The sequence below is a fragment of the Rhinichthys klamathensis genome, unplaced genomic scaffold (genome assembly GCF_029890125.1).
Source record: "Rhinichthys klamathensis goyatoka isolate OS25496 unplaced genomic scaffold, OSU_Roscu_1.1 h1tg000150l_1, whole genome shotgun sequence".
Taxonomy (NCBI): domain Eukaryota; kingdom Metazoa; phylum Chordata; class Actinopteri; order Cypriniformes; family Leuciscidae; genus Rhinichthys; species Rhinichthys klamathensis.
The window spans coordinates 1,413,641-1,441,403 of record NW_026606685.1 but is presented as its reverse complement, the minus strand read 5'-3'; the positions used below and the strand labels follow the sequence as shown (position 1 = coordinate 1,441,403).

General features: G+C 36.9%; 1 protein-coding gene across 2 annotated transcripts in view; it reads left to right on the top strand.

The window, feature by feature from the left end:
* The window catches only part of arhgap24 (Rho GTPase activating protein 24), a 144,634-nt gene that overhangs the window by 6,341 nt on the left and 110,530 nt on the right, over positions 1 to 27,763 (top strand). For both annotated transcript variants that reach the window (XM_056258292.1, XM_056258291.1), the window contains exon 2: positions 23,059 to 23,267. In XM_056258292.1, the coding sequence (XP_056114267.1) occupies positions 23,079 to 23,267 (189 nt within the window). In that variant the 5' untranslated portion in view covers positions 23,059 to 23,078. The remainder of the gene's footprint in view (positions 1 to 23,058; positions 23,268 to 27,763) is intronic.

The window sequence follows — 27,763 nt, the reverse complement described above, 5'->3', positions numbered from 1 at the left end:
TAATTTTTCTTCTTCACACTAACGTTTAGATATTTAAATAGCATAAAACACCAATAACAAAGTGAACTCAGTAGGTTAGCTGATTACCTTAAAAATCCATAGATATCATAGTTAGGGGAACTCTCGGGTTTAATTAAAAATATCTTCACTTGTATTCTGAAGATGAACAAAGGTCTTGGAACGGCATGAGGGTGAGTAATTAATGACAGAATTTTCATTTTTGGGTGAACTAAGCTGTTAAGCTATTTGCGGCTCTTCATTTATTCTCATTGCTATCTAGGATTGAGATATTAAAAGAGCTCTCGATTGTCGTATTTATTTTTTATGAACAGAGAAGAATCTCTCATTTTGTGTACTAATAAATTCTGCTTGGAGTCAGTTTGAGGTTCATGTTGAGTTAGAGGAGGTGAGTGGCAGAGGGGGAGAGGTAGATGGAGATGCAGATGCAGATAGAAACTAATGAAAGGAAGAGGCAGGAATGCACAACAAGCTGTCAGCTCTCTGACACTGTAGGAGATGATGATATCTGGAAGAGAAGGAAGCACACAGTTCAACAGTAATTCAGAAACAGAATGGGTCATGCTGATCAGATCTGTGTGCTTAATTATTTAATTTCGTTTTGAAACTGAGATTTTAAAGACATCTCATTTGTGATTTTTCTTTTCTATGGGTGACATCATCACATACAAAACATACTGTACTGGAGGACCTAACCCTCTTCCAATCTTCTAACCTTATTACGACACATTATGGTGATTTAACGTTGATGGAAGAACGTTATTTGCCAGTAAGGGGAGAGCGACATAACCGTAGCTATTTAGAGGAGTGATCTCCTTTCATTTTCCATATCAAACCCCTGCATGACCCAACGCTGTGATTGTGTTTGTGATGCGGGCTTGTCTGTCTCTGTCTCGTTCAGGCATTGCGTGCAGCTCGCTGACTGTAAACCATCTCATCTGCTGTTTGGGAGAATTCAAAGTCAGAGAGGCAAATTCATTGCGTCACTTTTGCATCACTATAGCTTTTTCAGTCTTATTCACTAACTATGTTATTTAAAAATGTTTGTGTAGATTTGCTAGCAATCCTGGCAGCAGTAATTCATCGATTAGTGATGAAATGATGGAGAATGGTGTTGTAGCACTATTATGTAGCACACATTTGCCACATTTGGATTGGTTTACCCAAAAATTTGGATTTAAATTTATCGGCCAATATATTGGTTATCGGCTTTCAAATATAAAGAATTACATAGGTCTGACATGAAACTCTGAATGGTGGTGGCTGATAGGTCTTTAGGTAGAAATCATGTCATTATCTACATAGCACAGCTGATTGGTTGCTGTTGCATCAGCAGCCAATGAGCTTTCTGCTCAAACATTCAAATACTTGGCTCCACCTGCTACAGGGTTAATTCATGTATGTTACATGTGCAGCAGCATGTCTTACATGGTCACAGCAATGTCCGTGAATGTATTGACAGTAGCAAGTCTCGGTACTTGCCCTGGTGCCGCAGATCTATTCCGCCAAGACCAAATACATTAACATTGCCATATCCATTACCATGCCAATCTCTATTACCATACCAATCTCCCAAGAGTTGTCACGACAGAATTATTGGTTATCGGTATCGGCCAAAATTTCAATCCCTATCCCAATCTATAAGACTTTCGTTCATCTTCGGAACATAAATGAAGATATTTTTTAATGAAATCTGAGAGATTTCTGTCCCTCTTCATACTTTGCAGTCACGTGACTACCATGGATACCTGGCGGGCAACAAACGGGTATTTTCTACGTAGAGTCCTGTAGTTCCAGGTCTTATGGGTCTTTTAGTAGCTATCAAGTCTGTTAGCGAGCTAGCTGCATAACTATGTACTAGAAATAGGATTAACTCCAAGGTAGCTAAATTGTGTAAAGCAGACAAGGTTTTTTAAGATAATCGAGCAGTAATAATTCCTCCATAAATAATCTAGCTCTACTGTTGGGTCATCTCTGGTTCTCGTTGAAAACCATAGATATCACAAACCTCAAAACACCACCTTTTGTATAGTAAAACTGGCGACGTCCTGGCAAGATCCTTGATTAGTTTACTGGGTTTCTTTGCTGGAGAACGACGTTCTTGCCCGCCAGCCAGTACTTGTGACGTCACGTGCAAAATATGAATGGAAAGTCTATTTAAGTCTGACTGTTCAAAATGTTTAAAAAAAAAACTCTATAAAGGTGATGATACACAGGGCAACTTTTTGAGCAATGTTGCTGGGCAATCTTGCCGAGCGATTGTTGCTTGAGGACTTTCTCGTTGAAAATGGGCCATAAATTTCTATCTGGATAATTTAGATCGGTCGTGGGCCCTGTCTCTCATCTGGTTGCCCGTTGACGGCAATATTGCCCTAAAAGTTGCCCTGTGTATCATCACCTTGACAGATTTAATTTAGGCTTGTATTCAGAGAAACAATGATAAGCGAACATACATAGAGCATTCAAATTGGGTAAACAAGCCAGAACCAGTAAGGTTCATCCTGGCGTGTCACACCTGCATGTTTGTGCTCCCGCAAGAACCAATGAGGTTTGTTTTTGCGTTTTGAGCAAGTAGAGTTGAGCTTCTGTTTACCATATTTAAGTGCTTAAGTATGTTAGCTGATCAAAGTTTATGTGTGAATAAAAGCCTAAATTAAATCGGTTCATCATATAGCTAACGCATTCATGTCTCTTCCGAAGACTTGGATTAAACTGCTCAATATGGTTTTTTTTTTTTTCATAGACTCTATAGAATTTCAATGGAGGGATAGAAATCTCTCAGATTTCTTTAAGAACATCTTCATTTGTGTTCCGAAGATAACCAAAGTCTTATAGGTTTTGAACGTCATAATTGATGACAGACTTTTCATTTTAGGGTGAACTGACTCTTTAAGAGCCAATGCTGTGCAATTTTTTTTCTATAATTTCTTTACTGAATCAGATGCTAAAACAACACAGCTTGTGAATTTTTCCCAGAACAAGTTGAATGATATCTTTATAGTTTGAAAGACACTACAGAAGGCAATTGTCTTGAATTGTGGTTTGCAAAGTTCTAGGTTTGGCAAAAGTTTCTCACCTAGTTGTGAAAGCAATAAAGGTCTAGAGACTAAGAATATGGTCTAACTTGTCTAAACCGTCCGAACCTCAAAAAAAAGAGGCAGTCAGGCGGCCCATTGAACTGCCCAAATCAGAGCCAAATCCATCCCAATCCGAAGGTGGCCCCAGTATCATCATCACGATCCTTAACAATAGGTTTTATTTTTAGCAAGTCTGAAAAAAGCCAGTGAGTTTCTTCCGAGGCCAACACCCATCGACTTACCAACCACTTCTGCTAAAATTTCCCCAAATGACTCAGACAGTCATATGCCTATATGTGTGGTTTTGCACAGATGTTAGAAGGATTCCTCAAGGGGAGTTTATTTTAATAACCATATGGCATTGTGCCATTTAGAACTTGACTTGTGGCAATGTGAAAGATATTTATATATGACCTTTTTTAATTTCTCATTAAACTTCACCAATCTTGAAAATTCTGTCATCATGTACTAGATGTAATGATTAAAACATTAGAATGTTTAATCTACTCTGTGGAACACAAAAGTTATGGAGAACGACCAACAAGTTTCTAAAATACTTTTGCCATTCAAAAGTTTGGGGTTGGTAGGATTTTTAATGTTTTCGAAAGAAGTCTCTTATGCTCACAAGGTTATTTGATCCATAATACAATTAAAATGGTAAAATTGTGAAAAATAATTGTTAAAATAATAAAAAAAATTCCCCAATATATTTTAAATGTCATTTATTCCTGTGATAAACAAAGCTGATTGTGTCACACGATCCTTCAGAAATCATTCTAATAATCTAATATACTGGTAGGCCTACTTAAGAAATATTTTTTATTATCAGCAATGTTGAATATACTTGTTCAGCTTAATATTTTTTTTGGAAACTGATCATTTTTTCCAGGATATTATGGTGAAAAGAAAGTTCAAAAGAACCGCATTTATTTGGAATGCATATCTTTTGTAATAAATCTAAAACGTTTTTACTGTCACTTTTGATCCCTTGCTGAATAAAACCACTAATTTCTAAAAAAAAAAAAAAAAAAAAAAAATCTAACTGATCTTGCACATTTGAATGGTAGTGTAACTGCTGACATATTAAAAAAAATCATCTAAAATCTCTTGAAATGACTGTATTGAAACAATGTAGATGTCCGAGTTAAAATAGAAACAGGAAGTGGAACCATACTTTTGCTAAATCTTCTAAAATAGGTGAAAGCAAGCAGCATGCCCTTATGACATCATACTTGATTCATTCATATGTCACATGTGTCAGTCAAACAGCAGTGACAGTCGAACCCTGACCACACTGTCAGAAAGACGTATCTCACAGCACTCTGTGGTTTTGGCAGGTTCTCTCCATATCAACACACTTATCCATCAGTGCTAGAAACCCTCTAAAGATGAGGATTCTTCAGCAGACACATATCCTTATATTCTGATATCCTTATGTCTTTCAATGTCTTTTAGTACTGAATTAATATGCTTATTTCCACTGCAATGCATTCTGGGATTGATTAATTCATAAAGGATACATGCATTGAATTTCTTTCCCTTTATTTACTAAAATCTTGTTACGCAACCTTACACGCAAGGTCATGACGTGGCTAAAATGCATAATTCTTTCTCCTCTCTGCTTTCTGTGTGTCTTTTCAGACATCAATACCTCTAATGCTTTTGTGGTCTGGGTACCAGGGCTTTGTGTTTCACGGTCAATTGGGCTGAATGTGGCCGTCAGCATTAGCTGACAGCATTAGCTGACAGCATTAGCTGTCACAGAAGTGACCAGCAGCTGTCAGACTGAAGCACAGACAGACAGGCAGACAGACAGACAGATGGCTGGGATAAAGCCCACGTCGTGCCTGTTTTAGACCACTCACTTATAGACACACAAAGAACTGGCTGATATAAAGAATGCATGACCACTCAAGGGATTTACTGCCCTTTGGGGCAACTGAAAATGCCAGATTAATGGCATGTTTTCCATCTTAACGCCCCTTTAATAAGCTATGTTTTGTGGTTTTTCAGTGGCTCTGGTTTAGCACACAAGCACTTGATGAATCTGGTGCAGGTGCACTGAACTTTTCGCTAAGACCAATAGGTGCTAGGAGGTTTCAAGTGTCTTTTTTTTAGTTGATATTCAAGTATCTATTATACACTTCCTTCTATACACTACTGTTCAAACATTTGGCTTGCTTGGCCTATGTTTTTCATAGTCTCTTATGCTCAAGGCTGCATTTATTTGATAATAAATAGTAATGGAATATTGTGAAATATTATTACAATTTAAAATAATATTTTGGATTTGAATCATTTTTTTTTTTGTTCCTGTAATCCAAATCTAAATTTTCAGCATCATTACTCCAGTCTTCAGTGTCACAAGATCCTTTAGAAATGATTTGAATATGCGTTTCTTATAAAAATCAAATTTAGAAAAACATTTGTGCTGGTTAAAATTTTTGTGGAAACTATGACCGATATATTGCCAAGGCTGATATATAGGCTGAAATTTGGCATTTTTTAATTATCGAACAATTTAAGGCATTCTTGCTGAATAAAAGTATAAAGTTTTCTTAATTTTTTTTTTTTTAAATCAGTGTGTGTGTGTGTGAGTGAAATTATACAACACAAATAATTGTTGATTGCCATTTGAACTACAATTGATCTTTTACGTTTTAGTGTTATACATTTTGCATCCATTCACCATTCTGGCTAAACATTTTCACTGATCTCACTGCAGTGCATTCTGAAATCTGCATAAGATACATGAGATGCTGCCTTAGAATTGAGATATCTCAGATAGTTCAGATTAGGGGTCGACCGATTATCGGCCCCAATATTAAGCATTTTTATGGTTATCGGTATCGGCCATTTTCAAAACCGATTTGCCGATAAAATAATGAAATGCGCTATATTTGGCTCTGACGCAGCCACCTTTGTCGGAACTCACCACTCTGTAGACTAGACTAATGTCCCCGCACATCTGATTTGTTGGGAGTCACGAGTCCGGCCAATCAGCGCGGAGAGCTGAGGCACTGAAAGTGTTGCACTCTCACACCGAGAGAGCACTCGCTGACTAGAGCTGCTTCACTGATCACGCTTCAGTTGTCTCTCAAAGTTAAGGCAGCAGCAGACTTTGCTGAAGAAGCAATAGATTACTACACTGAAGTTGCAAAATACCTCAATATAATAGAGCCCTGTGATTTCCGCGATGCAGAACAGACGGAGTCGCGGAATCCAGTCATAAAAACGGAATTTACTGTATAAAGCGGAATATCACGGAATTTGTCAACTTTTTGATGAATTAATAAAAAGCAGGTCAGTACAAATCAAACCGCAAAAAGACTATTTAAATATGAATCCTGCGTGTCTCTAACGTTAAATGAATGGCGCAGAGACGCGTGATTTCAGTTAATTTACCACACACACACACTGGAGCACGCGTGACGCTTGCGCTGTTTTCAGCCTCAGCCGCATCATTGAGGACATGATTGCATAAACATCATCTCCAGAGCCGCTTAGTCACTTCATGAGCTTTTTAATGCTTCAACTGAGAAAAGTTATCGACATATCATAAACACACAGAAACTCAAAGATCTGAACGGCAACCCGTCAAAATAAAAGTTCGGTTTTTCACAAGGCCCTAAAAATTAAATTTTTGTTAAACTGTAAATAAATTGAATAAGTTTGATTTTAATTCATTAGAAATGCTTTTTGATTACTAAAATGTTTATTTAAAAATTAAAATAGAGTCTTTAAGTTTTACAAAATGTTTACAGAATGCTGCTGGGTGCTCCCTGCACTTTTTACAAGTTATTATTATTATTATTAATAACAGTTCTCAGATTCAAAGATATGTTTAAAATCATTTAAAGAAAGTATTTGTCAAAACCCTTTGTTATTCTTAATTTTGACATTAATTTACAGTTTTACACCAGACATAGCTATAATTTATATATATATATATATATATATATATATATATATATATATATATATATATATATCGGTTCAAAATATCGGTTATCGGTCTATTTGACCTGTAATAATCGGTATCGACATCGGCCCTGAAAATCACATATCGGTCGACCCCTAGTTCAGATATCTCATTATAGTGTTTCAGCATATTCTTATAATGCCTAAAATTATAGTCCAGGTGGCCAGATCTCTCTCTCTCTCTTTCTTCTCTCTCATGAGCTGGAGAAAGTGTTTCCCAGTAATAAAAGGGCCAAACAAAGCCGTGTCAAACACTGAGGCCTGCTCTGTGTGCTCAGCTCTGTCACATTCCCATGTGCAGAGCAAACATGCTTAGCAAGCACAGAGTTCTAAGCGTGAGCAGATGCTACGCTACAAGAGAGATCTCAAACGAGTCCAAAATGTGTCAGATCACAATTCATAAGCATACATCGCATAGTATACGTACAAACTTTTCTTCTACAGGTGGTGATGTTTTTTTTTAGAGGATCTCGCTGAGCAAATGAATTCAAGTTGAAATATTTATTGCTAGACAAATAAATAACGACACATCTTGCTTATTTACTCAGCACTTTGGAAAAGATATCAATGAACATGTATCATGCAGTCAGAAGATTCACGCACACACGAAAATTACCTTTAGTTTCAAAGGAGGTCAAAATAAATGAAGAGAATCGAAGAGATTTTTGTCCTGGTGGGATCAAATTTGTCGCAGGATGCCCAAGTTTGCCCTCAAAACAATAGGTAATTGGGATTGAAATCCCAAAATCCATGTTTGCGAGACACATATTTACCTGACATCCTCAGGGAAAACTTGTCCTCTCTGCTTTAGTTTCCAAGTTCTTGCAGGAAAAGTCTTGTCAAGTAATCCATTATATCTGATTGAGATGTATGTTACAGAAAACTATACAGGATGTTTTCTTTATCCGTGTGCCAGGGGACACAAGTCAAACATTGACATAAATGTAAAATCCTCTATTAGGCATAATACCACAGATCAGAACATAACATCCCATGGGATCGTTGTGTTCTTCATTGATTGATGTTGGCACACACACACACACGGCGTTTTCTGTCCATTGTAATGAAAGTCAGTGGTCTCTGAGTCCATTGTTTACTGGTTCCAAATGGATGGCTTAAAATGTTTATTTGTTCTTTGAGATTGACCAGGAGCGATTAATAAGTGTGTGGAGTCACCGGCTGAAGATTCACCGCAGTGAATGACTGGATCTGCATGTTAATGTTACACTTTCACGGTCATGCTGCAGTTTCTGCAGAGATCAGTGAGGAGCTTTTACTTCTTCTTAGCAAAAACACACCTGTTCTGGTCGTAGAACGTCATTGTTTAGCTGGTGCTTTTATTTGAAGCTGTTGGTTTTCTTCATTGGTTGTTTAACAGAATTCAGACGCAGATGAAAAAGTGTCAATGTCTCTGTAAAAATAAGCTTGGCTTAAATTGTTGGCTGTTAAAAATGAGAAAAGACTTGTGGGTTTTCAAAAGTTTGGTCTTGGAGGTTGTACATGATAATCTTGGACCTTGCAGATGGTTCACAGGTTTTCAAAAGCAAAGCCATGAACAAGAAAGACCTGGAATAAGAATTTCAGAATATTTACATGTTAGGCATTTGCATTTTGCATGCAAATCACATATGCTATATGCTTTTGGTGGAAATTTTTATAATAGTATAATTATAATAATTTAAGGAAGCGAGGGACTTTGGGGATTTTTCTAACTGCTTTCATAACAAAATTACCATAGTTTGTTGTAAAGTAATCATATTTATGGATGTAATCTTGTTAATGAGGAGCCATTGGTCTATTGTTTGGTTACCCATAACTATAGTTAACAGTTAACACAGTTAAACGAACTGTGAATTTTCATTAGGTTTTAGATCAGTGTGTCCCAGTCAGAGCCGCAGTCTTGTGAGAGACCGTCTAACCATCTTCTCCTTTCCATACACATGGGATTTTGTTCCCTCTGGAGATTTTCTTGGATGCATGTTCCTGTTAATGGACATTGTTCTCACACCAGACTCAGACAAACACACGTACACAGTCCCAAGGTCAAAGAGTGTGAGATATTCAGTGTAGGATTCCAGAATTGTGAATAAAAACAAACAAACAAACTGTAGACTGCTGTATAAGGTCAGTGTAAGGGAGAAAATTATACATAATTTTTTTTTGACAATAAAAAGAACACGCAGTTATTATTTTTTTTTATAGTTTGCATGCTCTTTACCATATATTGAGCTAAAGAAGCAAAAAGCATGATATCATTGTTGTCAGATTTTATTGCTGATTTGAAATATATTATTGAAATGTAGGTATGGATGACATATCAATTTTGACAATATGACACGCTGATAATTAACAGATAAATGTACAAAAATGTAAATAAAAACATTAAAAACTAAAATCAGTTGTTTTAAATTCTACAGGGTAATTTAGGCATCACATTATAATGTACTGTATGTAAAACATTTCAAAATGTAACAATATTTTTCAATAAAATACATGTTTTACATATAATAAATGTATATTTTAGACATTTAAGTGAGCGCTAGAGGATGGTAGGGGTAATCTAAATATAAAAATAGGGGAAATAATCATGCATAATTAAGCCAATATATAGTTTTTTTTTTATAGAATATGTTTTGAAAGAAAAAAAAACGGTATTGGTCAATATTGTGTATATTGGATAATGATAAAAAATAAAACAAAACACTATATGGTAAAGGTATGGTATATCGTTTACCCTTACTGAAATTATGTCTTGACTTGATGGCATGTAAAATGCCATGTAATTTCATATATCACACATATCTGCATATATCAATGCAGATATGTATGTATGCATGCATGCATGTATGTGTGTGTAAGTATGTATTCCTTTATTAATTCATATCTATTCCTCATTGTTTTGCTTTCTGAACTTTTAAACTAGAAAAAACTGGAGATCTGATAAAGATTAGTATTAATAATGCACTTATTTAGCAGACTGCAGGATATTTAATTCATGAAGCTCATCAATAAACTCCTTTATGCCAGACAGAGAGGCTGTGCGGGAGGACACGTCTGTCTCCGTCATCAAAAGTCCAATCATCCGCCCACATAAGCACACACACACACACACACACACACACACACTCATTCACACATACTGTAGACAAGCGCCCCACTCGACGCCTATCTTGTCACCTCCGCTATTATCTTGTTATCCCATTAGCCTCATCAGTTGTTTGACATGATAATTGAGGGAAAGAGCAGGGCTTTACTAAATTGTACAAAAGGAAATTATGCAAACAGGAAAATTGAGTGTCGCTCGACTAGCAGAGACATTAGATTTCATTCACCTCTCTAATGTGTGTGTTTCCATGATTACACACATGAGGATGTGTTATGAAGCCTCATGCTGCTTTTGTACAAAGCAAACAGAAAACTGTTTTACATTTTCTGTGGAAAATGTGAGTGGTGCTTAAACAAGCTAAACTCGCTGCAAAGTGGCTAGTGTGGTGTGAGTGGTTGCCGAGATTAGGTATGCAGCGATTACCGGATTTCACAATTAACCGCGATTTAAAACGTCACGGTTAATTAATCGTAAAGACTATGCTACACCGAGTGTTCTGCAAAGTACGGAACTTTGGCACCTAACACAAAACGAAAACAAAGTTACACCAGCGGTGCACCAGCTTAAAGTGCCGTGCTCGTCAACCACTATGGCAGAGGGACTAAGCAGCGACGCTCTATTTCCACCGAAAAAAACACCTTAAGTGCGTGTTCACATATCGCGTCTTTTGCGCGCTCAAGTTCGTTATTTCAAATGTAGGCGCGCGGTATGCGCGCTCATAATGGAAGCGACGCGCTCGTTTTTTCCAAGCGCGTCCGCGCCGCATCTAGATAAAAACATCTCTACTTTTCAGAATGCCGCAAGCATGTAGGTCAAGTGACAAGAACTAACACAGCAATGACAGACGCCTCCGGAGCGCAACCGCCCTAGCGCTTTGGAAAAAGGGGAGCACGGCGTGCAACTTTCAGCTTTCAGTGCAACGTAAAAAAAAACAACAACAAAAAACAGCGGAATATTTTGGTTACGCAAGTCTGTGGAAAACCGAATGTGACGTGCTCTCAAGAGTTTCAGTCAGTGAACATTTAACTTAATATCCTATTGCTTTCTCCTGTCTGTGTTGAGTAAATGTTAGGCTTTGTTTTAATATGCCCGGTGTAAAACACTAACATAAGATCATGTAGACTTCTAGGACTACCAATTAACTGCATTTCAGTTATTAATAACACTGCATGAGAGATATTCTCAGTTTCTTTCTATAATTTTTACTTAAACTTCAAACAAACAAACCAAAATAATGAGATTATAATAGATGATTTTCTAAAGGCACATGTAAAATTTGGATTAATAATTTAAAAAAGAGTATTAAAATAAGTACAATAATATTGGTGGATAAAATTTGGACTATATATGTTTTCTTTTAAAAGAAATACATAGGCCTAATATTTAGCTTGCATTTAATTCAATAGAGCCAGCCAAATACTTTGTTTATTCTTATTTTCATTGGGATTTATTATCCCTTTATTTATGTTTTTAAGTCAAATACCAACAAGATATTGTTTTCATGTTATCAAGTTTTCTACCTCAGGTTGAAAATAAATTTAGAACAAACTAAAAACTTAATAATTTTGTGATCTATTTCAATCAAAGAGTCCTGCAGCCTTTGACTTAATTTGTTATTTTTAAAAGAAAAATGCTGGATGTTTACAAAGCACTTCTCTTTAATTCCAAAGGAAGAGATTGATTATTGTTTGCCATTTTATAATTTTGTTCTGTGTTGTGGCAGCAATAAATAACACATTAAAATCTAGTGCTGAGTGTTCATGTGATATTATACATTAGTAGTGTTGTGAAATTAATTGATGCATAATAATCGTGATAATCGTTAAACCGTGATTATTTCTCAGACAATAATCGTACTTAGAAAATCTGTAATCGTTGCATCCCTAGCCGAGATGTTGTTTTGCGGTTGCTAGGGTGTTCTGAATGTTTGTTAGGTGGTCTTTCACCAAGCATCACTAATAAGAACAACAATCAAATCTCCAGCAATCTCCAACAACAATCTCCAGCGCATCCAGGCCGTTTTTTTTTTATTTGAGAGAGAGAGAAAGAGAGAGAGAGAGAAAAAGTTGTTTCTGTAATATGTAATAGAGTTTTAGTCTCTGATTATTGTGGTAAGAGTCTGTGTTTGATGTTTTGAGCATTCCCAGCGTCCCTGTCACAGCTGTTGGGTCTTCAGAGAGGAGTTTATAGATGGGAAACTTCAGTGACGCCCCACACAGACAGCAGACAGCACTAATATATCACAGAGCCATAGACTTGGCATATTAACAGTGTTTTACTGTATTTATAGACTCATTCAAACCAGGTGCATTAGAAAAGTCAAACCTCAAAACATTAATGGCATCTATTGGAGACAGGTAATTAAAACCATTGGTTTATGTATATATTTGTGTAAGGATATGTTCTGAATGAAATCTGCATACTTAAAAAAAAAAGAAGTAGCCTATGTGAAACAGTACAGTACACATTGTACAAAGATGTGACTTTTCAAGCTGTAGTATGCGACATTGTTGTCACATAATCTCATATCATGGTAGGTAGATATTGTCAATATGACGCTAACATTAGTAGCCTACCTCAAGGGGTTAAAACTGAAAAAAAAAAAATACACACAAGTCTGACCCAAATGTTTAATGTCACGATTGTTGTCACCTATTTGCATTAGTTTATATCGAACTGGACGCTTTTATGCATTAGTTATGTAGTGAATTTGCATATATAAAGCAAGTGCCATGAGACAGAAACATGTAAACAAACCAGAAACGCATTCGATTTCAGTTCTTTTTTTATTGACATTCTAAAATAGAAGTGAGAGAGTATATACAATTTCAGTGCTATGGCCTCTGTGTAGATATTTATGGCAGTCTGTAAGCATAGATTTATATAAAAATGGCAAACCTTTACAATAAGATTCCTCTTGTAACATTAACTAAGGTTAGTAAAAGTATTGTTCATTGTTAAGTTGTGAACTAACATAAATAATGATCAAGGTATAATTAATAAATTAATATTTTTTTATATTTAAAAAGTACAGTATACATTTTCATAGTTCAGAATTGTTTTTTACTTTTTGTAATAAAGTTTAGCACTATTTTATGTGTTATGTTTTTTCTTCATTCAGAATCCATTTTAAAAACGAATTAAGCTGTTATCGGCCAGCGTGGACCAACCTACTTATCGTTATCGGTAAAATCCACTATCGGTTGACCTCTAATTCTAATACATTTGCATCACATAACCATCACGTGTACGTTTTTTTCCGATGTAGTAAATTCATTCATTCATTCATACTGTACTTCCAAATGAGTCCTATCAAACAACAAGAGTCAAAGACTTGTAGAAGCAAACTAAAATAGGATGATTGATTCAACAAATGAAGTTTTTTTTTTTTAATCTTACGTTTGCTTTGGTTTTATTTATCGATTAGATTTAGGATACAATTTAGAGTTAAAAGTTATTTTCAAATGTGATAGAGCTCTAACCTTTTAGCAGCTGTCACTGGACATTACAATTCCGAAATGCCGCAATGCATATAACAACATTGATAGATTCATGTTAATTTTTTCGGATAAAACTGAACGCACATTTAGCGCCACTCACAGGACATTTCATCTTGAAAGTGTCACGAAACGTGCAAAAAGCAGCATAATATTATTTTGCAGAAATGTCGCCACAGGCACATTTTCCCTAAAGTTCATGTGTTGTTTTGGGAATAATACACACTAATGAAAAAAAGTTGCATTATGGAAGTAAATAGGGTCAATTTTGAGTTCATGTTGACCTAAACTCTGGGCAATCAGATTAGATAATAATTCAAGAAAAAATTGTGGCTGATATTACTTTGGGTTCACTTTTGGAAATGTAAAGTCAATTGTACATTACAATCTCTGGCATACAGTATCCCATGCAATGTGTGCTCAAGCTGTATGCTGTGTACTTTGGCAAATTTAGTGTCATCCGGATATTCCATGCACATTGAAAATTTGCATAATGCCCACAGTTTACATACTGAATGCGGCAGAAATAATAAGAGTAGCGTGACAGTATGCGATTCCAAACTTAGCTTTAGTGTGTGTGATGGCAGTACATCAGTCATCAGCAGGGTCTCTCTCCGCTCCGCAGCCCTGCACTTGCTAAGCACATGACGCTAGTCGAGCAGACTGCTAAGGCGGCACATCTGGAGTTCATCGTAACCCACACACTTACACACACCGCCACCTCTGTGCATGTGATAACGTGGCAGTGCTGCTTTTCTCACTGTGAAATTACTTTTACTGCAGGAAATAACACTATACAGTATTATAACTATATAGTCCAGCTACTTTCTCAGAAGATACATTTACACAAAATACAACTCATAATTCATCGCATCAAATTCTGTGGAGTGATTTGAATTATTCTTTTAATCAGTTCATGTATGTGCATGAACCATCTCTATGAACCAATTCTGAATAAATCAGACTTTCAAATTCTACATCTGAAAGAGAGCGCAAAAGTTGTTATTGGTCAAATTTATGTCAATTTTGCTCGATCGCTCTCGGACACTCTTAACACTGCCCCTATTATGCTATTTTAAAAATTCCTAATTTTCTTTTGGAGGTCTTCTACAATATGTTTACATGCATCCAAGGTCAAAAAACACATAACATAACAACATAATATGCATTGCACATCACCTCATTTCTCAAAGGGTCTGAAACAGTTTGTTCGAAGATTTGGTCTCTCTAAACCCCTCCTTTCTGCGAGCCTACTCTGCTCTGATTGGTCAGATGGTCCAGTCTGTTGTGATTGATCTACTCTGCTCTGATTGGTCAGATGGTCCAGTCTGTTGTGATTGATCTACTCTGCTCTGATTGGTCAGATGGTCCAGTCTGTTGTGATTGATCTACTCTGCTCTGATGGGTCATATTGGCCCAGTCTGTTGTGATTGATCTACTCTGCTCTGATTGGTCAGATGGTCCAGTCTGTTGTGATAGATATACTCTGCTCTGATTGGTCATATTGGCCCAGTCTGTTGTGATAGATATACTCTGCTCTGATTAGTCATATTGGCCCAGTCTGTTGTGATTGTTCTACTCTGCTCTGATTGGTCAGATGGTCCAGTCTGTTGTGATTGATCTACTCTGCTCTGATTGGTCATATTGGCCCAGTCTGTTGAGATTGTTCTACTCTGCTCTGATTGGTCAGATGACCCAGTCTGTTGTGATTTGGTCTACTCTGCTCTGATTGGTCAGATGACCCAGTCTGTTGTGATTGATCTACTCTGCTCTGATTGGTCATTTTGGCCCAGTCTGTTGTGATTGTTCTACTCTGCTCTGATTGGTCAGATGACCCAGTCTGTTGTGATTTGGTCTACTCTGCTCTGATTGGTCAGATGACCCAGTCTGTTGTGATAGATATACTCTGCTCTGATTGGTCATATTGGCCCAGTCTGTTGTGATAGATATACTCTGCTCTGATTAGTCATATTGGCCCAGTCTGTTGTGATTGTTCTACTCTGCTCTGATTGGTCAGATGGTCCAGTCTGTTGTGATAGATATACTCTGCTCTGATGGGTCATATTGGCCCAGTCTGTTGTGATTGATCTACTCTGCTCTGATTGGTCATATTGGCCCAGTCTGTTGTGATTGTTCTACTCTGCTCTGATTGGTCAGATGGTCCAGTCTGTTGTGATTGATCTACTCTGCTCTGATTGGTCATATTGGCCCAGTCTGTTGTGATTGTTCTACTCTGCTCTGATTGGTCAGATGACCCAGTCTGTTGTGATTTGGTCTACTCTGCTCTGATTGGTCAGATGACCCAGTCTGTTGTGATTGATCTACTCTGCTCTGATTGGTCAGATGACCCAGTCTGTTGTGATTTGGTCTACTCTGCTCTGATTGGTCAGATGACCCAGTCTGTTGTGATAGATATACTCTGCTCTGATTGGTCATATTGGCCCAGTCTGTTGTGATAGATATACTCTGCTCTGATTAGTCATATTGGCCCAGTCTGTTGTGATTGTTCTACTCTGCTCTGATTGGTCAGATGACCCAGTCTGTTGTGATTTGGTCTACTCTGCTCTGATTGGTCAGATGACCCAGTCTGTTGTGATTTGGTCTACTCTGCTCTGATGGGTCATATTGGCCCAGTCTGTTGTGATAGATATACTCTGCTCTGATTGGTCATATTGGCCCAGTCTGTTGTGATAGATATACTCTGCTCTGATTGGTCATATTGGCCCAGTCTGTTGTGATAGATATACTCTGCTCTGATTGGTCATATTGGCCCAGTCTGTTGTGATAGATATACTCTGCTCTGATTAGTCATATTGGCCCAGTCTGTTGTGATTGTTCTACTCTGCTCTGATTGGTCAGATGGTCCAGTCTGTTGTGATTGATCTACTCTGCTCTGATGGGTCATATTGGCCCAGTCTGTTGTGATAGATATACTCTGCTCTGATTGGTCATATTGGCCCAGTCTGTTGTGATTGTTCTACTCTGCTCTGATTGGTCAGATGGTCCAGTCTGTTGTGATTGATCTACTCTGCTCTGATTGGTCATATTGGCCCAGTCTGTTGTGATAGATATACTGTGCTCTGATTGGTCATATTGGCCCAGTCTGTTGTGATAGATATACTCTGCTCTGATTAGTCATATTGGCCCAGTCTGTTGTGATTGTTCTACTCTGCTCTGATTGGTCAGATGGTCCAGTCTGTTGTGATTGATCTACTCTGCTCTGATGGGTCATATTGGCCCAGTCTGTTGTGATAGATATACTCTGCTCTGATTGGTCATATTGGCCCAGTCTGTTGTGATAGATATACTCTGCTCTGATTGGTCATATTGGCCCAGTCTGTTGTGATAGATATACTCTGCTCTGATTAGTCATATTGGCCCAGTCTGTTGTGATTGTTCTACTCTGCTCTGATTGGTCAGATGGTCCAGTCTGTTGTGATTGATCTACTCTGCTCTGATGGGTCATATTGGCCCAGTCTGTTGTGATAGATATACTCTGCTCTGATTGGTCATATTGGCCTAGTCTGTTGTGATTGTTCTTCTCTGCTCTGATTGGTCAGATGGTCCAGTCTGTTGTGATTGATCTACTCTGCTCTGATTGGTCATATTGGCCCAGTCTGTTGTGATATATATACTGTGCTCTGATTGGTCATATTGGCCCAGTCTGTTGTGAAAGATATACTCTGCTCTGATTGGTCATATTGGCCCAGTCTGTTGTGATTGTTCTACTCTGCTCTGATTGGTCAGATGGTCCAGTCTGTTGTGATTGATCTACTCTGCTCTGATTGGTCATATTGGCCCAGTCTGTTGTGATTGATCTACTCTGCTCTGATTGGTCATATTGGCCCAGTCTGTTGTGATTTGGTCTACTCTGCTCTGATTGGTCAGATGACCCAGTCTGTTGTGATAGATATACTCTGCTCTGATTGGTCATATTGGCCCAGTCTGTTGTGATTTGGTCTATTCTGCTCTGATTGGTCAGATGACCCAGTCTGTTGTGATTGATCTACTCTGCTCTGATTGGTCATATTGGCCCAGTCTGTTATGATAGATATACTCTGCTCTGATGGGTCATATTGGCCCAGTCTGTTGTGTTCTACTCTGCTCTGATTGGTCAGATGGTCCAGTCTGTTGTGATTGATCTACTCTGCTCTGATTGGTCATATTGGCCCAGTCTGTTGTGATAGATATACTCTGCTCTGATTGGTCATATTGGCCCAGTCTGTTGTGATTTTTCTACTCTGCTCTGATTGGTCAGATGGTCCAGTCTGTTGTGATTGATCTACTCTGCTCTGATTGGTCATATTGGCCCAGTCTGTTCTCTGTTGTGATAGATATACTCTGCTCTGATTGGTCAAATTGGCCCAGTCTGTTGTGATTGTTCTACTCTGCTCTGATTGGTCAGATGGTCCAGTCTGTTGTGATTGATCTACTCTGCTCTGATTGGTCAGATGGTCCAGTCTGTTGTAATTAGTCTACTCTGCTCTGATTGGTCAGATGGTCCAGTCTGTTGTGATAGATATACTCTGCTCTGATTGGTCATATTGGCCCAGTCTGTTGTGATAGATATACTCTGCTCTGATTGGTCATATTGGCCCAGTCTGTTGTGATAGATATACTCTGCTCTGATTGGTCATATTGGCCCAGTCTGTTGTGATTTGGTCTACCACTTACAAACACGGAAATGAAACGGCCATTACCATATCTGAATTTAAGCTCCACAGTCTTCCTCAGCACTTGATACTCAGTGATACGAACAATGGTGTCGGTTTTTCCGAATCAATTCCAGCACGAGTCTTCATCCTTTTGAAGTGCATGCAAAGTGGATCTGAAAACAGCATCTTCTCGACATGTCCACATCACGGACCAAACTCTTCCAGGCCTCAACTACAACTAGTGTTTAAGGGCGGGTCAAAGTAGACATTGTTCGCAGGCAGACAATAACTTTATTTGTCTTTGATCTTTAAAACTTTTCAGACCTTTTACATTCACAAACAGCTATATTACACACGTCATGAAAGGTAATATTCGAAAAAGCCTAATATATGGGCACTTCACAATTCTCTTAAAAGTTTTATTGGCATCTATGGTTCCATTAAGAATCTTTAACATCCGTCCTTTCCACTGGACAAAATGTTCTTTAGGTTTTTAGTAAGTTCTTCACACTAAGAATATATTTTGTAATCTTTTCAGTGTACAGTTGTTTGTTCAAACCAAAATGGTCCTTCTATGTCCTTGCTGTGAAACCCCCTTTTTGTAACCTTTAGTTTTAAGTGTGAATGAACAGAGGAGTGATTTCTGGGAGGAAAACCTTGCTTACTTATAGTTTTGAGTTGTTAAGTATTGATACTTACATCATTTCAGCTTCCTGCTGAGGGAAAAAAAGGGCAAACAGTGTGTGCATGTCCCCGTTTGAACCTTTTTTTGGGTCTCCGGCGTAGTCCGCATTGAGAAACACCGTCATCTGAGTTCATTTCCGAAGCTGTTTGAGGAAATTAGATGCAGGGGCGGTATTTCAAAATCCTGTCTGGGGCTCAACATGTTCTGGCTCTGCCACTGTCTGAATCATTAATGAGGCCCAGCGCAAGAGAAAATAAGCCTTGACCTCTAAATATGACACGGACAAGAGGATTACTTCTTTACTTTTTTTTGCCTCTGCATGTGTTATCTATTTTTCTCTGCATGAAGCGTAGCGGTTCTTCAGCAGATACGGCATGTTCACCTCAAAATCAGAAAATAAATCCTGAAGTAATCTTCTCAGGGTTATGAAGGATAAGGACAAGATTAGGCTTATAAATTTGAAGGTTCATAGTAAAGAATTATGATTCCAATAGTTATCATCTTGATTCTGAATCTTAACTATGCTACTGTTCAAATGTTTGGGGTTAGTAAGATTTTTTTTGAAAGAAAGAAATTAATACTTTTATTTAACAAGGATGCATTAAATTGATCAAAAGTGAGAGTTAAGACATTTATAATTTCACAAATGATTTCTATTTAAAAAATCAGCATATTAGAATGATTTCTGAAGGATCATTTGACACTGAAGACTGGTAGCCTGGGAAAACCCAGACAACTTCCGGGCAAATTTATATTTGCTCTGAAAGTTAGTCTGGCAAAGAGCTCACTCAAGCCCATTTCCAATCCGTCAAAATCGCGGCACCAATCAGAAACGTTGGGGCGGGCTTTACACGATGACGACAGCGCTGGGATTTTGTAGCCTACATTACAAAGATGGATGCTGCCGTCGAACATCACTCGTTCGAATCAGCTATCGCGTCTGTTTTAAGCGATTTAAACGTTTCCTTTTTGTTAAAAACCGAGCAAAGAACAACAAGATGTTTCTCCGCCGCTCTGCATACGTCATCTCCTTCATCGCTCTGATTGGTTTTAGGTCTATCCGCGACGTCCGTTGGCGACGCCCCTCTGGAAATGATTTGTCTATGACGCTTTGCCAGACCATAACTCAGTTACAACTGAGAATGGTCTGGTTTTAACCAGGCTTGAAGACTGGAGTAATGATGCTGAAAATTCAGCTTTGATCACAGGAATAAATTAAATACATTAATATCGAAAACAATGTTTCTGTTTTTACTTTTGATCAAATAAATGCACCCTTGTTAAGCATTAGAGACTGTTTTTCAAATTCTGCCAGACCCCAAAGTTCTGACCGGAAGTGTATATTAGTGCTATCAAATCGATTAATCGTGAATAATCGCATCTAACATAAAGGTGTGTGTGTATATAATATACTGCACACACACACACACACACACACACACACACACACTCCTATATAAACACAAACGTTTATGTTAATTTTCTACGTAACACACACAGACTTGATTCTAACGTTAGCATGTTGCTAAGCTAATGTTTTGGTACTCTATAAAACACAAAACTTACATACATGTAAATACTGGGTGAAATTTTTGTCAGTCAGAACACATTTTATCACATTTACTGTATACCAGTTCTAGACAATCCTACAGATTTTTTTGTGTGCTTATTTTGTCTTGTTCAGCACAGGTTTACTGCGTAATGTTTTGAATAGTCAAGAATGCACCTACGACGCTTAAAACGCTCTCTAGGAAAATGTGTGTCTGTTACAACAACAACACAGAGATTTGAAAGCTGCAGACAGACTCTGTTCTGCTCTACAAGAGGGAAAAAACCCAAATGTGATGAATGTTTCCTCGGATGAAAGTCCAGTGCCACTCTTTGATTCAAATGGGAGAAATACAAACTTACTCAAAGGAAAGGGTTTCCCACACACACTAGCACACGCACAAACAGCAAACACACGCTGAGGCAGTGAGTAACAAATCTACACTGACACGCGTGACATGATTTTGATGTCTCGATGGGCACTAGCATGAAGATTCTAGCTTGGCAGAACCTTCCAGCCCTCCTTCTCTGAAAGATTACATCTAAAATCATAAACAATCAGATAAAACACCCTTTTATGATTTCTTGCCTTCATGTCTGGCTGTCAAACAGTCACTTAAATGAACGTCAGGTGTTTGGCCGACTGCCCCGTTTTGCAGATATGTGATTCCCAGTCTTGTCTCTCTTTGCTGAAGCACTTGTGGTGCACAGATACACATTTATAACTCCAGTTCCCAGCAAAAGCAGCAACTGTTTAGATGTTGAATTTTTAATGGCTCTGTGTGTGTGTGTGGCACCGATTTTAATCTCTTGAGCAGAATGTTGTTGTGGAAGGTCTGGTGATCTCGTAGACTCATGAAAACACACAGTCGTATTCCAACATCTGAGTGTTCTTTTGGCAAGGAGAGAGAGAATGGAAAGGGAGAGCTAGGGAAGTGAGTGGTGGAGGAGATCAGTTAAAATGCACTGGAGGTCACTTCCTCTCTGGTGACCACAGATTTGCTGAGCTTTTGATTTTATTCATCGCTACCTGAGCTCATAAAGACTTGCAAAGATCTTGTGGTCATTGTGAAAGTTAATGTTGGTAGGTCATAACATAAAGACAGTGGGGTCAGAGGTCAGACTGTGACATAATTATTATTATTTTTTTTTTACATTTTTAACATTGTGAAAAAAAAAAATATATATATATATATTAGGGCTGTCAAACGATTAATCGCATCCAAAATAAAAGTTTGTGTTTACATAATATATGTATGTGTACTGTGTACAATTGTTTTTAATACATAAATACCCACACATGCATGTGTGTTTAAGAAATATTTGCATGTATATAATGTATATAGACTGAATGTAGCCTATATATAATGTATATTTTATATAAATATAAACATTTTATATATAAATAACATATCTTTCTTAAATATATACATGTGTGCATTTATATACAAAATAATAATTATACACAGTACACACACATATATTATGTATACACAAACTTTTATTTTGGATGTGATTAATCGTTTGACAGCCCTAATATATATATATATATATATATATATATATAATATATATATGTTTGTCACACACATTGACTAACATTCAAAAGTTTGGAGACAGTAAGATTTTTTTATTATTATTTTGCTTTTATTCTGCAAGGATGCATAAAATTGGTTAGGTGAGAGTAATGACATTTATTATGTTACAAAAGATTTCTGTTTTAAATAAATGCTCTTATGTTGAACTTTCTATTCATCAAAGAATTCTGAAAACAATCTATCACGGTAATTATCATCGCAGGATTAGGTTACATTTGAAAATATATTAAAATAGAAAGTTGTAAAAGTAAAATTTGAATAATATTCCACAAATGAACTGTTTTACTGTATTTTTTTAAATTAAATAAATGCAGCTGTGTTGAGCATAATATAAAATTCACTTTACTTTTTAATAATATTTACTATGTATAATGTTGTAAGTTGCTTTGGATAAAACCGTCTGCCAAATGCATAAATCCTAAAGTAAAGATTATATTAAGTAAATATAATAAATACATTTCAATGAGTTATTTTTATTAGTATAATATTTTCTTTATTTTTTATAATTATAATATTTATTTGCTTTAGTTTTAAATAATACTTTATTGTATTGTAAGATATATATATATATATATATATATATATTTAGACAGACATGTAACTTTAAACTATTATGATGTAGAGACCATTTCATTTTTATATCTGACATTTTGATATCCCTTATATCTGAACAAATGTTTGTTGGCCGCAATAAATGAGCACTACCTTAGAAGCCAAACGAATGTTTTCTGAGAATTTGCTTATCTTGACAAATGCAAATGCCGCATGGATGGAGTGAGCAGTATGATGTCATAGCAGGGCAACGATACCGCCCTTCCTCCTAACCTTGAGAGGTTATCCCGCTTTCATTTGTATCATAAACATTACCGTCTCGACTTCTGTCTCGGGTACAGGGAGGTTTTCCGGATTGGCGATGGAAGAGCAGGCTGGCAGCGCGGGCAACAGCCCTCAACACGGGCGTGGGTCGGCCAGGCAGGACGTCCTGCGACGCGGTTGGCTCCGGAAGCAAGGAGGTTTCGTGAAGACCTGGCACACGCGTTGGTTCGTCCTCCGAGGAGACCAGCTGCACTACTACAAGGACGAGGACGAGACCAAGGCTTTGGTGAGGAAATACTTTTTCAAGTCTTTACACGCAGATGTGCATTGTTTACACTCCACACATTTTAGCCAGTTCATTCACACGCAAATATCACGACAATCCTCCAAGTTCAAATCTCATGCCAAGGCCCAAACAAGAGAGGTGAGGAAAGAGTGACCTGCTTTTTACCTCTCATCAACCTCTCCTGAATGATGACTTGTCACGGTTCCTCGTCCAACAATGGAGATTTTTATCCTCGAGGTCATGCAGCTGGTCTCGAGTAGGTGGACAAAAGTATTTGCTATGGAATCAGGCGGGAATTTGAGAAGGTTCCATAAATCTCCCTTAAAACCGTCCCGTCTCGCGCCTCCACAGAGAGGAAGACAGGCCCACAGGAATATTAAAGATTTATGCCTTCACGTCTGCATTTTAAGGTTCGTCTCCTCTCTATCTTTGAAGTTTCATGTTCTGCTTTAATTTTCATGTTTAATGCTCTGGTGGAGCTTGTCGTAGGTTTCGTCAGCAGTCAGATATTGGATTTCAAGAGTAGGCAGCGTCTTCATTCAGGGTTTGGTTGACAAAGGACACTGAATACGCCTTTTAAAGGAATCCAGAGTCTTTGAAGTTCTTCAGACGAGCACGTTTGAGGTTGTTAAAATACGTAAGAAAGGATCGATGCTGTGAAGCTCTTCTAGAATCCACTGGCAAATATTTACAAGTCAAGTCAAGTCAAATATATTTATATAGCGCTTTTCACAATACACATTGTATCAAAGCTGCTTTACAGTATCAATCAAAACAACTTAACAGTGTTTGTTTATTACTGGAAAAGACATCCAAGTTTGGTAGAGCTGATCAGTGGTATGATGGGTCAATTTGAATATCCCCAACTGAGCAAGCCAAAGGCAACAGTGGCAAGGAACCGAAAAACTCCATCAAGTGACCCGATGGTGTCCTAAAACTCCATCAGATGACCCAATGGAGAAAAAAAAAACCTTGGGAGAACCCAGGCTCAGTCGGGGCCAGTTCTCCTCTGGCGTTTATGAAGTAGAGGCCGAATTTACAGTAACTGTAAGATAAAAAATGTATATGAATGCCTGGCTAAATAGATGCGTCTTTAGTCTAGTTTTAAACTGGCAGAACGAGTCTGAGCAACGAACAAGAGCTAAATGTGAAAATGCTCTCCCTCCTTTGGTGGATCTGGATATCCTAGGAATGACCAGAAGCCTCGAATTTAGTGATCTTAAAGAGCGCGATGGATTATAGGGCGATAGAAGATCCGTTAAATAGACTGGAGCTAAACCATTCAGAGCTTTATAAGTCAAAAGCAAGACCTTGTAATTAATACGGAACTTTATAGGTAACCAATAAAGTGATGATAGAATCGGTGTTATATGATCATATTTTCTTGATCTAGTAAGAACAAATATGGGAAATTATGGGAAAGTAATTATGTGGGAAAATATGGGAAAGTCTTTTATCAAAATACTAAAGCGTGTTCTACTTTGAGAAGTTCTGTTGAAAATAAACCTTGCAATGACATTTTTTGCCCATGTTTTCGTACAAATATTGCATTAAGTAAATAAATAATATGGTATAACAAAGTGATTTTATTTATCATAATATTTGTATAATATTTACTATAATGTTCTAATAATATTATTACGTGTAATGTTATAATATTATGAAGCAAATATAATAACTATAACTTAATTATTCATTATTATGGTCTTATAGTTAATCATATACTTTATAATTATGTGCATCATACTATTTACTTTAATATACTTTGGTATTATTAATATTTTGCTGTAGTATAAAGATCTATCACAATATTTAGAATTACATTTATCATAATTTATACATAATTGTTTACTTATAGTAAATATTTTTAGAAAATAAAATATTACAAAATGTTTACTTTATGTTTTACTAAATAAATATATAATTATTATTTATCTTATCTTATATAACCTTTGTTACAATCATCATATCTGCTTTATAATTGTAATATTTGCATTGTAATATTTACTTTAATACAATTTAGTATTAATAACACTTTACTGTTAGTATAAAGTTTTAAGAATAGGTTTATCACAATATTTACTTTTACATTTATCATATTTAGTTTATACTTTCATTAAGTAAACTTTTATTTTATAACAATATTTAATGTATAACTTTATAATATTATGTAGTAAATGTAATAAATCAATCAATTATTTATTACTATTCTAATTATTATTCTAATCATATTTCCTTCATTATTATAATATTTGCATTATGATATTTATTTGTCTAATATTACATCATAAATATTACAATAAATAAATCCCTCTGTAATATATTTTAGAACCATTTCCATGAATAGTGTTTTGTGTGAATGGACTTGTTTGTCTGTAATCTATTTGTACGATACTGTAATTCATTGTATATAATACGCCATTCAAAGTTTGTGGTTTGTGGGTCAAGTGTACAAATATTTTTGTCAAATTAGTGATTGAATGTCTATGGGTTAATCCCTCACTGTGTCTGGACTAGAGCTTTTTTTGAGCGTGAAGTGTGTGTCTGTGTATGAACGAGAAAGCAATAAGAGGCCATGTGAGCTCAGACATGCTTTGCCACGACAAAGTGCGTGCATTAATGCGAATCACCACAATATAAATCAAACCCATGTGGCTAGAGGTGGACTATGTGCAAATCTGATTCATAAGACCTCTGATGACCTGGTAACATGTAAACTCAGGATATACTCCTGCTTTTGATCTGCTTTCCCCCTCAGAGCCTCTGCTGAGTATCTGAAGAGTAAATGGAAAGGCAGACATGAGTCAGTGACTGTTATGACAGGCTGTTGTTGACACGATAACTAGACATTCAACCATGAAAGAGCAGCGTTTGTCTTTTCTTTGCATATTGTTTAATCATTGCCGTGAACTATTCCATATGCGCAGAGAACTAGTCAAAATAGTTCCACGTATGTGCGCTGGTCTCGGAGGTCTCTATGGCAACGGCTTGCAGTGCTTCAGGGAAAACCACTGACACCACACCAGACAGAAGATTCATATCAGGGTTTGACTGTCTTCATGCCGAGGCAGAGAGAAGAAGATCTGCTGTGTATTCTGCACTCGTCTAATGACAAACAGACTATTGTTTGCTGTTTAACCAAGCAGGGCTTTTTTTTACATTTCTGCAACCAGTTTTTATCTATCCATCCATCCATCCATCCATCTCTGTCTGTCTGTCTTTTATCACTCTATCGTTTATTTATCCATCCATCCATCCATCCATCCATCCATCCATCCATCCATCCATCCATCTCTGTCTGTCTGTCTTTTATCCCTCTATTGTTTATTGTTCTATCTATCTATCTATCTATCTATCTATCTATCTATCTATCTATCTATCTATCTATCTATCTATCTATCTATCTATCTATCTATCTATCTATCTATCTATCTATCTATCTATTTGTCTGTCTGTCTGTCTGTCTTTTATCACTCTTGTCTGTCTGTCTTTTATCACTCTATCGTTGATTGTTCTATCTATCTATCTATCTATCTATCTATCTATCTATCTATCTATCTATCTATCTATCTATCTATCTATCTATCTATCTATCTATCTATCTATCTATCTATCTATCTATCTATCTATCTATCTATCTATCTGTCTGTCTGTCTGTCTGTCTGTCTGTCTGTCTGTCTGTCTGTCTGTCTGTCTGTCACTCTATCGTTTATTGTTCCTTCCATCCATCCATCCATCCATCCATCCATCCATCCATCCATCTATCTATCTATCCATCTATCCATCTATCCATCTATCCATCTATCCATCTATCCATCTATCTATCTATCTATCTATCTATCTATCTATCTATCTATCTATCTATCTATCTATCTATCTATCTATCTATCTATCTATCTATCTATCTATCTATCTATCTATCTATCTATCTATCTATCTTTTATCACTCTATCGTTTATTGTTCCATCCATCCATCCATCCTAGACATTTTCACATTTAAAGGTTAAACACATGATCAACAACATATTTGTATGGGTTTTATTATGTTTTATAATTCATTTTACTCTTTAAAGGTGTTTTCAATTATTTCCGAAAAAAACATGGATAATAGTTTGTATTATAATGCTTTGAAAATGCTTATAATGCGAAAAGTGTTTCCCAAGATAGCTCTTTAAACCGTAAGAAGAAACCACAATGGCCTATAATGCTGAAACAGTGTAGTCATCTGATCTAACTTCTGCATTCGACTATTTTTCACAAGAACCTGCTGTACTTCAGTGCAGCTAATTGACTAAATCAGACAGTTAGGAAAATGATCCTGTTTGATATCAGTGGCTTCAAAGCCTATGAATAATCTGAGGATATGCAAACTTTTAAAGCCAGGGCTGCTTTTGATCGTATAAATGCAGTCATTTTGTGAAAGGCGGCACAGGATGTTTATGTAAGAAAAGTTTGTGAAAACTTCTTTGCCTTAAAAGACCTTGCTCGTTCTTTGC